Below are 17,803 nucleotides of genomic sequence, written 5' to 3'. Positions count from 1 at the left end.
CTCCAGTGCACCAATAAGCTCTCTCTAGCCAAACTGCATTTCCAAGCTGTCGTCTAGACATTTCCACTTGATTTGATTGCCAATTAACTAGGAAATGCATACCTATAAGTATAGACAATGCATAAGTGCTGACAGTGGTGGGGGGGTGGGGCACAATTCCACACTGCCATTGCCCTTGCTCCTGCTGGACACTGGCTCCAGCTGGGCTGCAGCCCCATGCCCTGCCATCAGTGTAGAAATGATGCTGCCATCACCATGCTGCTGCCTCCCCACCCCCACCAACACATCACCTCTGTCTATAAGCAGGGTGTTGGGCCGCTAAAACCAGCCCAAAATAGAAACATGGTCCAGAAAATTTCAACCCTGAAAGTTTGGTGAAGATACAAGAACTGAAAACAGGGTATCATAAGGTAAAAGTGATAGAAAGAGGAGAGTAGGAGAGTTTCACAGCCAGTAAATAATTTTTCAGGACATTCGCAAACAATCTATACTTCACTAAAAATAAGAGAAAAGCAGTTCAAAATAACCTTTTCTGAATCCACAATCTGAAATTACCATATCTTAGAGAGAAGATCTACTCCAAAGAAAAACAAAAACACAAAAACAAAGAAAAAAAACTAGAATATGTTTAATCAAAATAGTGCTCTTTCTAATCTGTCACAATATGCTTAAATTATTGAAGTAGTTGATTTCCCAGCTTTAGGCTCTTGCAGGACAAATTAGTAATTATGTTTGGTCATTAGAAAATAACAACAAATTGCATCTGATGTCTCCATTGGAATGGCTAAAATTAAAAAGATAAATTTAAAAAGATACTTCCCTTTTATCTACTTATGGAAAACATGGCAAGATAGTAAAGCAGATGAGAACAAATCATGGTAAGAGTGCACCTGTGGTACGTGACTCAGAAAGAAGCCACAGTCAGAGAACAACACCATCTTGTGCAGGGTACCATTAATTTTATTTCTTACAACAGAGGCAAGCATAAAACAAAAAGACCTTTGTGATCATCAAACTGTCAAATATACAAAATACTTAGTAGATAATGAGCAAGATACATTCAACATCAAAAATAACTATGAGATAAATGCATATAAAATAAAGATGATTATTTATTTCCTGCTTTCTGTAGGATCTGGTACAAAACAAAGAGGGAAAACATTTTTTAGACTGATACATTAAATATCTGACAGAAGAAGGATACAGACTTTTAACTGTACCAATGATGTCTTTGGGGGGGATCCTATTTCAATGTCTTACTTCTACCTCTAGGTAGTTTTTTTTAAGATTTAATTTTTATGATAGAATATGTATTCTATCATACTGTTAAGTCAACAGTAGTAAGTGTTCATCTTCACTATTTCTCTGCTGATTTAATTGTCCTTTGAAGACGTATGCCTATTCAGTGTGGTTATAAATCCTACAAGCAGGGAGTAACCACCAAACTACGGCCGCATGCAGGAGTTACATTTCTACCAGGAGAATTGCTTTTCTCCCAACAGAAACAAGAAGTGTACAAGTGCTCATTCAATTTCTCTGAGAGGAAAGATATTTCCCTCTGGGGAAAGATATTCCAAGAGTAACCTGGAAGATCCCCCTTGCCAGACAGTTACTCTCTCAAGAAAAAATGCTTGTTTACTCTCCTTCTGGTCTGGGGGCTTTACACCACTGCTCTCCTCTCCTCTTGGACTAGTCTGGGAAGGGAGGGGAGAAACAGGCCAATGCTCCCCACCACTTTCCCAGACCAGGAACTTCCCCAGGAGAACTATGGGAGCCAGCACTGAAGTGCCTCATGGAAGAAAAACTCCCTCAATGTGGTACATGCAAAGTCCTCCTGGAACTAGATAGAAGGAACAGAGCAACCTGCTCCTCATATCCTCCCCAGACTGATCACTGGGCTGGGGAAGGTGTGGAGAGCAAGGGAGACAGGACAGTTGCTGGCTAAATGCCTGTACTGCTCCCCACTGAACAGTTTCTGGTGGGAGAAATTTCTCAAAAATTTCCCCCTAGAAGAAAGGCACACTTGTTGGCAGCTTCTATTTACAAATAAAAAAAGCCTCAGGAAAAAAAATGCTTGTACTTTATTCTATGCTTTTCTTTACTACAGATCAATTATGCTTACGTAATCTAAAATCACAACTTTATCTACGTTTTACCTTTTAACAGTTTAAGGAATTAATTGTGCAATTTATAATGCACATGTGGAATGCTGTGTCCGTTTAGAGTCCCATTATCTTCAGTGAGGTTACATTAAGGCATAGCAGTTAGTCCACATGTTATGATTTGCAGCACTGTAGTCTACTTATGGAACTGATGTCAAAATGCAGTGGCTTTCCCTACCAAGTCCAGTAAATAAAGGACCAGAGTCTAAATGTTGGAAATAGCCTTATAACAGCATAGGCAGATATACCTGTGAAAGAACATTTGTTACAAAATTTTCCTTTTAATTACACAAATGTTTTGGGCATCAAGTAAAAGTAACATCTATAACATACCTACTCCAAATTGCACATATTGTTGACTAAACTCTTATATTTCTACCGCAGATATTTCCAAGTCCTACTGGAAATAATAATGCTGTTTATAAATATATACTGCTTGATAATCTTGTTCCTAGTTTTGCTGCTATACCTCAAGTCAGCATTTACTGCTGGCTAAATTAATCCTCTAAATAAACTTTTGACTAAATGTTCGGTACTCATGTACTGAAATATAACTCTTTTCTTCAAAAGACAAACAAAACACCATACTATTCTTTCCAATATGGTCATTTTTAACTTGACATTTCTGTGCTATTTAAATAGATCTAGAAAAAACATACCTAGCATTATAGTTCTTCTACTTCCCTCTGAAACATCTTGATCAATTTGACCAAGGTTCTCATGTTGCTCACATTACAAACTTTAAAAACCATTGGTCTTCTTTTTTGAAATATACTGTGAGGTATTATTTGTTTAAAAATAAAAATAAAAGTTAAGGAGATTGGCATATACATGGTGTAATTATTTTTAACAATTACAGCATGCCTAAATATATAAGGCTGCCCTGCAACCTATTCTGTAAGTTTTATATATAGATATATATACACACACATAAATACGTCACTTCCATTTCACCATTGTAGTTTAGTTAGCATCTGACAATTATATCTTACAAATGGAGTAAGATATATCAAAAAAATGGAGTAAAATATTCCATCAGTTCAAAAACTACATATTCCATATCCAAAGTTTAGCTTACAGAGTCCTTAAATTAATGCACAGATTTGCTATTTTTTTTTCACATTTTTTTGTTCAACTGTTTTTCCATCTTCTTAGTTTACCTTGATATAAAAATGAATTGTTCATAATACTGGCAATGGTATTTTACTTTATATCCTTTGGCATACAGTATGTCCTCCACGGTGGTATCTCAGTGGTTCCACACTAATCATGAAAGTATCCTTCCAAAAGATGTTTGATTTTTCACTACAGAGATGTTTCTGAAAGTTTAAGTGTTTTCTTCTAATTGAGTTACCTGTGAAATAGATAAAAAATAAAATATTGAAATAATTTTACATGTATTATTTTTCCTATCCAGTTTCATAAACTAATGTCAAAGATGGAATGGAGTGCTGTATACATTTACTTCACAGATTTAATTTAAAAATGAAATGAAAAGAACAACAGATTCAGGAAAAGGAATCTGTGCACTTCAGTTTTTTTCATTTTGGCTGAACAGAATACTATTAGGTATTAAACTATTAGACACAAACCTTAATTTAACTAAAGCTTATACATTTTTAAGTATAATATTTAACAACAAATGCAATTTATAATAATGTGTTAAATGTGTCAAGAAACTTTGTATGCATTTACCTCCAAGGTATTTCTATATAGCTAATAAGTTATTGTTATCACTAGAAATTCTGTTAACCTACCAAATCACATCCAAACTTATTGAGCATGTTGCATAAATCATGAGCCAAGTATATTTATATGTCACAATGAAGTTTTAAACACATGATTTGTGAGAAAGAAAAATTTGTACTTTTCAGCTGCAATAATAGAATTAAACTAAAAATTTAAACTACAGCATTTCCTTCTAAACATCAGTAGCTATATAATCTGAAATCTATCATTATTGACCATCTTAATCAGATAAAAACTATCTTATCAGTTTCAAAAGCTTCATCTGATGTACATATACAACAAGAAAATGTTCCAAAGAGCTTCTAACATAACAGAATAATAAATGAGGGATCAGCATTTCCCCAAATGTCATGCATTGTTTTTAATGTTATATTCCAATCTGAGACCTAACAAGACAAAAAAAGGAACAATGCGACACATGTGAAGGTTAACTGAATAACTGCAGATGCACAAGGTATATGTAAAATGAATAATTTATGATTACTTCAGGTTGCTTTTAAACATTTTGTTTGAGTCGAACCAAAAACATGGCATGGATTTACGTATAGTTTTATATGTATAGATGAAAATGACTGTATAATCAATTCTTGAAAAGATTTCTTCTCTAAGTGCAAAATAGGCTTTTTTAAAAAAGTTTTAAATTCTGCTTAAACACAGTCAGGGCATTATGGAACAAGAGAACCCACATTTTTAAGATATAATGCACAGACTGAATAATTTGGAAAATGTTACCATATTGTGACCTGCAGAAGATACGTGTAAATTAATAAAAAGCTACATTAAAATGCTTTTACTCTGCCTTTTTGTTTTTTAGCAATTGGTATTTGGACATCTGCAGGTCTTCAATGCTCTCTGCAATTGGCTTGTTTACAGTTTCTGGAAGAAGAAGAGTCAAGAATCCTGCTGATAATCCACTGATTCCAAACACCACAAATGGCATGGATGGATTAAGAGATTTCTGAAATGGAAAATCAGAAATAAATACATAAACTTAATTCATGCTTGTGGCCACATCTACACAAGACACTGCGCAGTAGCTTGTTACTACTGTGCAGCAGCATCACATGGCACAAAGCATGATGCGAGGCTTCTGCATAATATGAGCTACTACATAGTTAGTGCCACCAAAAAGCCGTTCAGGAATGCTACTGCACAGTAACACTGGTTACTGCACAGTCATTTAGTACTTGTGTTTGCAAGTATTACATGACTGCACAGTAACAACTACACAGTCAGTGTCTCTTGTAGACGCAGCCACTATATCCTAAGCTACTGCAGCATTATTTGATCATTTCATATACAGGCAGTCCTCGATTTACAATGTTTTGAGTTGCAATGTTTCGCATTTACAACATTTATAAATTGACACTGTTTCAACATTGACAACTGTTTCAACTTTATGATGTCAGTTTCGACTTTACAACGCTTGATCCGATGTGACACTATGCCAGCAAACAAGTTCGCTGCATTGCTTATCTACCTGGAGAGCATCTGTCCAAACTTCTTTGGACACTTTCTTTAAGAAAGCAGACAAGATTCTAGAAAAACCTACAGCCAAGACTCCTGAGAAGACTCCAGCCAAGAAACCTTCAAAAAGACCAACTGAGAGCCTTTCAAAAAGTCCAGCAAAGTCACCTCAAAGAAGTCCAAATCAATATGATTACTAGTTACAATATAAATACATTAATGTAACTATATTACTCATTTATAATTGATCGAGTACAAAATTATGGGGTATCTTTGGTGAAAATAGGGTATTGGGCCTTGGTTCAGGAACCAATCCCCCATTTATAATATTGTTTCTTATGAGAAAATCGGTTCTGACGTTTCAACTTAAGACATGGTTTTCAAGGAACCAATTGTGCCGTAAGTCTGAGGACTGCCTGTATCTTTCAAATACACTATATTAAAAAAATCAGGATCTACAATTTTTGTTCTTCACTCTATGTTTGATGTCAATGAGAATTATATGCACACAAGTTACCAAGTTCATTTGCTTCTTTTCCAAAAGATGAACTTTTAAATTAAAAAAACTTCGTTAACTCTGGGATTTGATTGTATCAATGGAGGTAGACTGGGCATAAAAATACATATGTAGAGATAACAAACTTCCCTTGAAAAATATTTATCTACAGAAAAAAATATCAGTAATTAACAACAGTAAAACAAAATGTTAACTTACCATCGAAGGCACAAATGGAGCTAAAATACCACCAAATCTACAAGTCATTGAACAGACACCCAAGCCAGCATTTCTGTTTTAAACAAGAAAAAGTGGCTGTAGTTCTGTAACATAAATATAAATATAGTGCACATTTAGCTAATAAAGAACCACCTATACTTCATCTTTCTTTTTAAAACTGAATTTACACAAATAATGTCAAGAGCTCATTTCTAGCTGTAAATAGCCTGACTAGATTTTGGGGGGGAAAATTCAGTTAATGGCATTAATTTGACTCCAGCAGTTCTCTCAACACCCACACCCCAGACCAACAAAACATAACCAGGGCTGTGAAAATTTTGACCACCATTTCATTTCAGCAGTATTTCAAGCGTTTTGACGCTTGAAACTCCGAATCTGAATGAAACGGGAGAAATGTCAAAAAGTTAAAAATGAAACAAGTTGAAACATTTCCAAGACGTTTCGGCATTTCAAAGGTGTTTCAAAGCTGGGCTTGCAAGAAAAGAGAAAGTAAGGAGAGGTAGGAGGAAGAGGGGAGAACAGACTGACATCTGTAGCTGGCCACTGTCTGCTAACTGGCCATAAAGTCCCTTCCAATCCCAGTGCTCTGGGGGAGGGATCTAAAAAGGCTTGTCCGTGAAAAGTGGTTTGTATATTCCCTTTGAGGATCAGACCTGAGACTGGAGACAGGTAGCTGGGTGTTTTCATCTTTGATTGATTTTCAGTGCGCGCTCATTCTGGTGTGCAGCTGTTGCTTAGTGTTTCCTACTAAGGAATTTGATGCCCTGATGGAGATACGTATTGTGAAGATATCTCCATACTGGAGATCTTGTTGGCAGGTTTTGCATGTCTTGTCATGGCATGGTCCGGATCCATGCAGTGTGTTTTGGGCTGTAGGAAGTTGGCTTCTGGTGATGAGGTTAGCGAGGTTCAGTGCTTGTTTGAATTTACAAACCACTTTTATTAGATGAGCCTATGAACTGACTTCATCAACCTCCTAGGTACAGAAACTCATGGACTCAATATATACATTAGAATTCTGACACACTACAACCTGCTGGACTTCTGACTCCCCAGGTCCCTCTCCACTTTTACCTGCTACATCTCCCTTTCCCCCGACCCCAGCCTGTCTCTCACCCCTGACTCTTCCATTTCCATTTTCACTGACTGGCTTTCTTGCCTGCACTGCATGCCAGCCTCTGGCTTCTTTACTACTCCTTCCAGCCAGGAAGAGCACACACACCAACTGCAGGTGCTTCTTCAGCCTGACAAAGGGTTTTTAACCCAAAGGCTTTCTAAGATATATTTTGCCAACTATTCAGTTGGTCTACTAAAAGATATCAGACTGACCCAAAAAACCTTGTCCGCCATGTCCCTAGACCAACATAGCTACAACTTAGCACCTGTCCCCAGTCAGCTGACTGGAAGGAGGCAGGGCCTTGGGCACATCTAAGCCCCAGGGCTGGGCTGGCAGGGAGAGTTCTCTGGCAGCTGCTGGAGAAGCTTCTGTAGGAAAGGAAAAAAAGGCTCTGTGACAGTTTGACTGCCTGAGATGCTAGTGCTATTCTGCTGCTTACGTGTTGTCATTTGAAGTGATGGACTGAGATGAGGCTGTAGGGGAGGAGGAGACCTCACTGGGGCACACTACTGTGTTGTGGAGAGGTCCCAGTGCCAGTGATGGCACAGCATCAGGGTCATAGAGAGCCCACCGACAATAGAAGGTAGAGCGAGACCAAGACCTCATTACAGGGACAATACCGATATACTATCTATGAGGCATGGGGCGTGGTAAGGGATGTTTGGAGCCACGCATCTAGCCCATAAGGCTTAGGGTGTCCCCTTGAGCCACCTACTTAGAGTAGGTCTAAGCAATGGGTCCAAGAACCTACAGGGTTTAGTAGCATCCATTAGGACTGTGACTGAGCTGAAGCTTGAGGGCAGCCTCCCTTATTAACTTTTCCAACAAGATGTGGCAGTAGGCGAGAAGAGATGGTGCCCACAGAGCAGAGCTGGCACAGTCACAGGTCCCTAGGGGTACCATGGCCACCTCTAGGAACCCTGATCTGTGAGAAAGTGCAGTTCCCCAGAAACCCCTGCACCTATCTCCTTGAAACTTGGCAGGCTTCATGGCCTCAGCAGGGGCTACCATTCCTGCAGTTTTCATCAAATCAGACAAGAAATGAAAAAGTTATAGATATTTTAGGCATTCCCCATTATAGCCTATGGCTGAAACACCAAAACAGAGTCAAAACAGCATCAAAACTCAAAACAGTTTTGGCTGAAATGAAACAAAACAGCGATTCGAAATGCCAAAATGAAATTGCTGTCCCGTCAAAACACCAAATCTGAAACTGAAATGAAACACAGGCATTTCAAGCACCCAGTATAATAACCAGTATTATAGAATATACTCCACCCATAGATCTTAATTCCAAAACCCATCTCTTCTAATGCAGTCCAGTCCTTCCAAAAGGCCTAAGAAGTACTCTGCAACATGTTGTAAAAAAATAAATACATAAAACTTGTGCTACTCTGGACTGAGAAATGATTCCAAAGTTAATGGGAACCTCATAGAAATGAGCACCTCCTTACATTATAAATTGAGACAGTTCCAGCTCAAGCTTATTCATAATAAGAGACAACAAATGGATCCTATTCTCACCTTGCCTAAACCCTCAGCTTGCCTGAACACTCTTTACATGACACTGGACTCTAGCCAATAGCATCCGTTGTACCTGCACCTAAATCTTAGGTGCCTTTGTCCAACCGGTAATATACAGGTGCAACTAAACCACCCTGTAGTAATACAGAATTGGAGAGGAGGAGAAGTAGAGCAGAAAAGAGTAGATAATGGAATCCAAACTCTTCTTATGATACTGAGTCAGAATGCTTGCAGCATCTCGCTGTTTTACTGTGACTCAGTTACACTTCCTGTTAATAATGATTTAATTTCCAGCTTGCCATTTGCTTTAATAATAGAATGAACATTTTCATTATTTTTTCATACATAGAAGTACATGGTCAGAAAAAGATGTGGAAGTATTTATAAGCCCACTGCAGTTTCACTGAAATTAGAAGCCCTTTGAAAAATGCTGTCAAATTCACGGAAAATTTTATTTTGGATGAAAAAGACTAATTAAACAATATGTAGGAAGGAAACATTTCATTTTTTCATTTGGTATATATTTTTCTTTTAAAATATTCATGTAGTATTGTTAAATATTACAAAATACAAGGGGCAGACACAATAATTTGTTATCAGAATGTTGTATGATCCCGATTTTTTCCAAGACTTTCCACTGCAGGGAAATTCAAAGCTTAGTGTTTTATTTACATCCTTAAAAAAATAAATTGAAACCCTTCACAAAATGGAATTTCTGCCATTTTTCTTACTCTAGTTAATATAGAGGCCTTTCCCCTCTGTGTCAGAACTTAAGGTGGTATGACAAAAGCTAAATTTCTGGAAATTAAGATATGCCTGCCTCTGACTTTTTATGTCCTTCAGGTATGAGCAATTAAGATGCATTTTCCATTTAGGAAAGGGGTGCATCCCTGGCCAACACTGTTGGAGGGCTAGTGATATCCACCCAAACGTGCTTCTTTTGGAGCACTCCATGAAATCACTATCAAGCAAAAATATGTGGACATTTTGAATACAGGGCTGCAAGAAATTCTCTCCTTGCTATGTTGCTAGGAAAACCTTTAAGTCTTCAAGAAATCTATGTCTGTGACTATCGTGGCTGTCTACTGAGACACACATCCACTCAGGAGTGGTAGCCTCTATATGAGGGGAACTATATGCTGACAGACAACACCACACCAATGCATTATGTGGGACAAGGAACTATGTGATCACTGCCTCTTCATAGTTTCATAGTTTCTAGGGTCGGAAGGGACCTGAGTAGATCATCTTGTCCGACCCCTGCCATGGCAGGAAAGAGTACTGGGGTCAAATGACCCCAGGAAGATGTACATCTAGCCTCCTCTTAAAGACCCCCAGGGAAGGAGTCAGCACCACTTCTCTTGGAAGTTGGTTCCAGATCCTAGCTGCCCTGACCGTGAAGCAGCGTGTCCTGATATCTAGCTTAAATCTACCCTCTGCCAGCTTCTGACCATTATTCGTGGTCACTCCTGATAGTGCTTGGGGGAACAGGGACTTTCCCAGTGCCTGCTGTTCCCCCCGACTAGTTTGTAACAGGCCACTAGATCCCCCCTCAGCCTTCTCTTGTGGAGGAAGCCATTCACCTCTCAACTGTGTGTTTTCACCATCACACAGCACTAACCTCCAGATCTTCCATATAGTCATTATTTCACAAGCAGGTCATCTCAATAGACACTTCTCAATCAACTATGCATGACCAATCAAACACTGAGTATGTAAGAAGCCCTACAAGCAGAGATACTCATCAATAGGCTTATTCGTATCAGACAAGAAAAAGCAGCATCAAACATTCTTTTTTAGTATGGGCTTCCTGTCAGATCTCACTTACCCTGTAATCCCAGACTAAAGCATGCCTTCTTTCTACTCCATATAATACTGTGAATCCTGACAAACAACACAGATATGTTGCATCATGCATCAAGATGATACAGTATCTCATCCCATTCTCATAAATAAAGAGGCTGTTACATAGATGTTTACAAGGTCCAGTGGGTGACAAATTGGCTTAGCAGTCACACCCAAAGAGTGTTAGTAGACAGGTTGGTATCGACCTGAAAGGATGTGTGTAGTGGGGTCCCACAGTATTTGGTCCTTCAATATCTTCATCAGTGACTTGGATGCGGGTGTGAAGTATACTCTGTCCAAGTTTGCAGACGATACTAAATTGTGGGGTGAAGTGCACACTCTGGAGGGTAGGGAACAATTGCAGGCAGACCTGAACAGGTTAGAAAAGTGGGCAGTACACAGTAGGATACAGTACAACAAGGACAAATGCAGAGTGCTGTACCTAGGGCACAAAAATATCCGGCACACCTACTGGCTGGGAAGTGACCCTTTCAGCAGCACAGAGGCAGAAAGCAACCTTGGAGTCATAGTGGACTCCAAGATGAACATGAGTCATCAGTGTGATGAAATCATCAGCAAAGGTAACTGCACTTTATCATGCATCAGCAGATGCATGACAAATAGAACCAAGGAGGTGATATTTCCCCTCTATGCAGCACTGGTCAGACTGCAGTTGGAATACTAAGTCCAGTTTTGGGCACTGTACTTCAAGAAAGGTGTTAATAGACTCGAGAGGGTCCAGAGGAGGGACACTCATATGGTTAGGGGCTTACAGGACAAGCCCTATGAGAGACTGAGGGACCTGGACCTCTTCAACCTCTGCAAGAGATGGCTGAGTGGTGATCTTGTGGCCACCTACAAATTCGTAAGTGGGATGCAGCAAGGGATCGGAGATGATCTGTTCACCCGGGCGCCTCTTGGGGTAACAAGAAACAATGGTCACAAACTGACAGAGAGCAGATTTAGGCTAGATATCAGGAAAAAACTTCTTCACAGTAAGGGTGGCCAAAATTTGGAATGGGCTTCCAAGGGAGGAGGTGCTCCCTCCCTGCCCACCTCGGGAATCTTTAAGAGAAGGCTGGGGCTGGGGTCATTTGACCCTAGCACTCTTTCCTTCCTAGGCAGGGAGTCAGACTCAATGATCTGTTGAGGTCCCTTCCAACCCTAGCATCTATGAAATCCTGGCAAAGAACATATTAGGACATTTCCCAATCAAGAGTCAACTCCTCCTAACAGGCATGCACAACAATGGTCAGATCCTAAATGTGAATCTACCATCATTAATTATGGCAACCTGGATGTGATTCAAAATCAGAGAATCATAGAAAGTTAGAGTTGGAAGGGACCTCGGGAGGACATCTCGTCCAACCTCCTGCTCAACTAGATCATCCCAGCAAAAGCTCTGTCTAGCCAGCTTTTGAAAACCTCCAAGGATGGAGCTTCCACCACTTCTCTGGGTAACCTGTTCCAGTGTTTTACTATAGAATCATAGAAATGGAGATGCTGTGGATTGAACCCAGGACCTCATACATGGAAAGCATACACTCGACCACTGAGTTACATCCCCCTTCAGAAACGCATATTAACCTATTTGTTAACACATACCAAAAGAATTTGTTTTAATTGAAATTCAAAATGTTCTGCTTCACACTAGAGAAGTCTTGCCAGACTGACTTGCGAAGCTAAGTGGAACATAGTTTCTTTTCGTCATTACAGCATGCTGTCTTCCTTGAAAATACAATTTTCAATACCAGATTGAACTAACAAACTGAGCTTTATTAGTTCCATAAGGGTTCTACAAGCATCCATCTAGTAACAGTGGATTCACATTTTTCCTCTCCAGGGCCATGCTGTATTTTCTAACTCTATAGTGACAAGATTTCTTGGGGTCTCATTCATTATTAAAGAAGCCATTCTTAACAGACTGGCTGACAGCAATATCCTGAGGGATAGCCAGCACGGGTTTGTTGTGGGTAGGTCTTGCTTGACCAATCTCATTTCCTTTTATGACCAGGTGACCTATCACCTGGACAAGGGACAGGAGATTGATATCATATATCTTGACTTCAAAAAAGCCTTTGATCTGGTATCCCATGATCACCTCTTGGCAGAACTGGCCAATCGTGGCCTTGGGTCCACCATGATCCACTGGCTGGGAAATTGGCTCTGTGGTCGGACCCAGAGGGTAGTAATTGATGGCAGTCACTCATCATGGTGCCCTGTGACAAGTGGGGTCCCCCAAGGCTCTGTCCTTGGACCTATATTGTTCAACATCTTCATTAATGATGTGGACACTGAAGTCAGAAGCAGACTGGCCAAGTTTGCCAATGATACCAAACTCTGGGGTAAAGCATCCACACCTGAGGACAGGAGAGCAATCCAGGCTGATCTTGACAGGCTCAGGAAATGGGTGAATGAGAACCTGATGCTGTTTAAACACCAAAAAATGCAAGGTTCTCCACCTTGGGAGGAAAAATCTGCAGCATCCTTACAGTCTCGGCAGTACTACGCTGGCTAACACTACAGATGAAAGGGACTTGGGGGTCCTGATTGACCACAAGATGAACATGAGCCTGCAATGTGATGCTGTGGCTAGTAAAGCAAACAAAACACTGGCTTGCATCCATAGATGCTTCTCAAGCAAATTCCAGGATATCATTCACCCACTGTACTCGGCCTTGGTGAGGCCACAGCTGGAGCGCTGTGTCCAGTTTTGGGCTCCACAACTCAAAAACTATGTGGAGAAGCTTGAGAGAGTCCAGAGAAGAGCCATGCACATGGTCAGAGGTCAGGAAAACAGACCTTATGATGACAGGCTGAGAGCTATGGGACTCTTTAGCCTGTAAAAGCACAGGCTTAGAGGTGATCTGATGGCCACCTATAAGTTTATCTGGGGGAATGCTTGTTCACCAGAGTGCCCCAAGGGATGACAAGGTCAAACAGTTATAAACTCCTGCAAGACTATTTCAGGCTGGACATAAGGAAGAATTTCTTCACTGCCCAAGCCCCCAAGGTCTGGAACAGCCTGCCACCGGAGATGGTTTAAGCTCCTACACTGAATGCCTGCAAGAGAAATTTGGATGCTTATCTTGCTGGGATCCTATAACTTCAGTTAACTTCCTGCCCCGGGGCAGGGGGCTGGACTCGATCTTCCGAGGTCCCTTCTAGCCCTAATGTCTATGAAAGTCTATGAATCTATGCTTTGTCCCTGTTCTTTTTTGGGATCTCAATATAGTATTTGTAAGGGTTCTTAGATACCTTATTTCTTATGTTTCTTCCCTGTAGCGGCTTCTTTCCCATATCAGTTGTTAGTAAAGACTGCCTTTCTAGTAGCACTACATCAGCTTGAATATAGGGGTGATCCTTATGTCAGGTTCACTTGATACAGTGTTCCATAAAGGCAAGATTCTTGTCAGGTGTCATCCTTAATTCTTGTACATAGTTGTGACAATTCCTTATGATTTTCTCCCTGTTATTCAATCCCAGGGAAGTTAACATCACATGCTTGATTAAGCGTTTTGTCATATTACTTTAATAAGAAAAAATAATTTGGATTGTATCTAAAGTGTCTGTAGCCAATGCTGATAGGCTGTGAGGGGCCAGACAGTATTTTTTTTTTTTTTTTTTACAGTTTATCAAAATAGGTCTCCAACTTGATAAAAACATATTAAAAAGCAGTCAAGTGAGCTCCATTTAGACATACCTGAGCTGAATCCATTAGAGCTCAGGCAGTCTCAGATGTTTGCTTGAAGAATGATCCTCTTCCAAAAAAAAGGTAGCGCAATTTTAGGGAGTATACTCAGCCTTCTATCTGGTAGGATTCTAAGACCACCTCCAAGCAAACAACTACCTATCAGTCACAAAGATTGTGCCACGTGGACAAGAATAAACGTAGCTCCAGCCTCATACGTACCTGGGTAGGTGTGGCAGCAAGGTACACCCCCAGAGGCAGACCCAAATGCTCCCAGAGAGGGGAATAGGGACCCCAATGCCACCACAAACTTACTGAGGGGCAGACCAAGGCAGAGAAAGAGCCACACAAGCCAGCGTTGCGCCGGCTCTTCAAGCAGCCATCGATTAAGCTGGCTGGCAGCTGATTATGTCAGCTGAGGCCACAGCCATGGGAGATTCAAAAACCCTGCTGGAAGCTGGATGCGGGGTGGAAGCCAGCTGGCGAGATGCTGGGCTGGCTGAGGCCTGGGATGCCAGCACTGATGAGCCCTCCAGCTCTGCCCCGTGGCGAGTGGGCAAGGGGAGCAGTCAGAAGCCACCTGAACGTTGCACACTGTGGTCCGGAGCACGAGAGGCTTGTGGCCAGGGTTTCGCCATAGGGGAATGCGACCAGCCGTTTCTGCCAGCTTGTGACCATTATTCCTGGTCACTCCTGGTATTGGTGTGGTAACACGAAGATCCATGTGGTTGGCAAGTGGACAGGGTATAGGGGAGGCGGATCCCCAAGAACATCCATGGCAAACCTGGGAGTATCTCCAATTTTGGGTCGGGGGAAGGAACACCACTGAACCCCTCCTTTTACCATTCCATCAAGTTTTGGCAGGTGAGTCGGGGGCCCAGACCATGGAGCAGGAGGAGTGCCAGCTGGGGGCGCCACAGTAGGAATGCAATACAAGGACATCTTAGGTGTACATAGGCCCCAACAGAAACTGGGGGGACAAAATGATGTGATCTTGCAAGCATAGGGCACAAGTAAGTACACCAAAAGTACAACCCATATGAACAATTTCTTGAAAAAAATAAATTATGTTAGTCCATATCAGAACATTGTGTTGATTTTACTGAGTCATATCCCTGTACATAGTCAGTTTTTGCTGTTGTTTACATAGTCTATAAAGTTTTCATTACAGGATTAGCTTCTACGCTATGGAGCCAGGAAGCAATACACTTTTTTTTTTTCAATATTTTTGAGTCTGTATTTCCTGACTCTTATCTTACTGCAAGATAAGATCTCTGGAAATCTCTGGCATCTGTTTTGTGCAATTAATTATTTTTGTTATTGAATGAAAAAAATTGTTAGACAATAGCGAAGCTTCAAATACATCAAAGACTCATTGCAATGTTGTGTTATACCAGTAGATGGTGCTGTAGCTTTGCTTTAAATTTAACTATGTGCTCCCTCCCTTCCAATGCCAACTAGAAGTCCCAGTGATATTTTCTGAAAGTACCAAAAATATTTGGAATTGAGTAAAAAAACCCCAACCAAAACAAAAACAAACAAAAATGCTTTCACGAAATTGTTAACCAAAAATATTTTTAGTATTGGAATGAGCAATGCAATAATATGCAACATTTTTAGACATAAACTGCTTAAACTAGGGTTACCGTACATCCGGATTTGCCGGAACATGTCTTCTTTTTAGATCCTCCAATCTCGGTCCAGGAGGTTTTTTTAAATGCAATCAAATTTGCAGGATTTTGGTCAGCTCAGCTTCAAAGTTTTGCCCAGCACTTCCTGGCTTCTCCTAGCAAGGAGGTGCTTGGGGCTGGAGACAGGGTGACTAGAGTCAGGGTGCACGTGTGCAGCATGTAGCCAGGCAAAGGGTGGGAGCAGCCCAGCAGCTGGATACAGGTAAATCTGTGAGGGCAAGAGGGTGTGTGTAGGGACCAAGTCTGGGGCTGCAGTAGGGCAGGGGAGGCCCATGCCCCTCCAGCAGGGGAAGAGGGAAGAAGACAGAGGGGCCCTTCAGGGGTGGTGGGGCGCTGCTGGTTCAGTGGCACCAGGGCAGGTGCTTGTGCTTGCAGGGGCACAGCTGGGGGCAGCAGAGGGCTGCAGGTCTGGAGTAAGGGGCACCAGCGGGGCTGGGGGGGCTGTGGCTTGGGAGTGAGGAGCACCAAGGGGATGGGGGGCTAAGCGTTGGGAGGACAGGGCACTGGCAGCACCAGGGAGTTGTGGGTCAGGAGTGAGGGACACCAACAGGGATGGGGGGGGGCTATGGGTTGGCAGTGAGGGACACCAGCATGGCCCAGGGGGGCAGGGCACTGAGGTTTGGGAGTAAGGGGGCACTGGCAGGACTGGGGTCTCTGTGTCAGGAGTGAGAGGCAGCAGTAGGACTGGGGGGGGCACTGTGGCTTGAGAGTGAGGGGCAACAGAATGGGAAGAGGCAGGGCACCACTATATCACTGCCCTTCTACAATCATATACTCCTCAACCCCTGCGTGACAGGTGTCCTCCTTTTTAGAACTAGAAATATGGTAACCCTACTTAAACACATTACAAGAATGAAGGTAGTTGAGAAAGAATGAGAACTTCCTTCACAAGAGTGCCAGCTTTTCAAACGTAAATTGGTTGTTTTTGTTCTAAGAATAAATCGGCAGGTTCAAATGGGAGCAGTTCTCTTCCAGATTAACTACTTTTTTCCTAATCACAAGTAACTAATTTCAAACACATTAATGCACTGTCATAATTTTCATTACATATGAGTTGTCACATATTTGACACCAACAGCCTTGTGACTCTCAGAAAAAAAAATGTTATCTGAACATTGTGAAACAAAAACAAAAATATTGAAACTTAACACTTGAGGTTTAACTCATGCAATTTGGAATCAGGAAGCATAAGGGAGACAGAAACATTAAAAATGTAAAATACTGTGCGGGGGGGGCGGGGGCAGAAACCCAAATTCAACCAGTTTGGGTGGACTTGGTTAGGAACCTAACACTATCCAGGTTTGGAAAGAGAAGTAAGTCAGCTGTGTTAGTCTGAAGCAGGAATTAGTTTCAAGTAACTTTTCCATTCTCACACAAAATTCTGTGTTCTGTCATATCAGCTGGGAATTACTATAAACATCTAACACAGTGAAATTCACGGTGTTGATAATCACTTTTAAAGCGTCTGAATTTTTGGATCCCAACAATCCATAATTACTCTAAACAAATGGTGTCAACATTCTTGAGAACACGGAGGCAGAAGGGGTCTTGGAGTCATTATTGACTCCAAGATGAACATGGGCTGACAATGCAAGGTCACGGTTGGCAGGGCTAACCGGACCTTGTTGTGCATCCACAGGTACATCTCAAGTAGGGCCAAGGAGGTGATCCTCCCCCTCTATGCAACACTGGTCAGGCCACAGCTGGAGGAATGTGTCCAGTTCTGTGCGACCAACTTCAGGAGGGATGTGGACAACATTGAAAGGGTCAGAGGAGGGCCAGCCGCATGATCCGGAGACAACAGGGCAGACCCTACAATGA

General features: G+C 41.4%; 1 protein-coding gene across 4 annotated transcripts in view; it reads right to left on the bottom strand.

The window, feature by feature from the left end:
• Positions 1-1,287: 1,287 nt before the first annotated feature.
• LOC109312438 (solute carrier family 22 member 15-like) overlaps positions 1,288-17,803 on the bottom strand; it is a 63,360-nt gene continuing 46,844 nt past the window's right edge. For 2 of the 4 annotated variants that reach the window (XM_019538468.1, XM_019538466.1), the window contains exons 10-12: positions 6,094-6,166; positions 4,711-4,869; positions 1,288-3,516 (exon numbers count right to left, since the gene is read on the bottom strand). In XM_019538468.1, coding sequence (XP_019394013.1) covers positions 3,490-3,516; positions 4,711-4,869; positions 6,094-6,166 — 259 coding nt within the window. In that variant the 3' untranslated portion in view covers positions 1,288-3,489. Of the gene's footprint in view, positions 3,517-4,705; positions 4,870-6,093; positions 6,167-17,803 lie in introns of all 4 variants that reach the window. The other 2 variants (XM_019538467.1, XM_019538469.1) reach the window with 2 other exon arrangements.

Source organism: Crocodylus porosus, unplaced genomic scaffold, assembly GCF_001723895.1.
Source record: "Crocodylus porosus isolate Cpor-Errol unplaced genomic scaffold, CroPor_comp1, whole genome shotgun sequence".
Lineage (NCBI taxonomy): Eukaryota > Metazoa > Chordata > Crocodylia > Crocodylidae > Crocodylus > Crocodylus porosus.
This window is presented reverse-complemented; position numbering and strand designations above follow the sequence as displayed.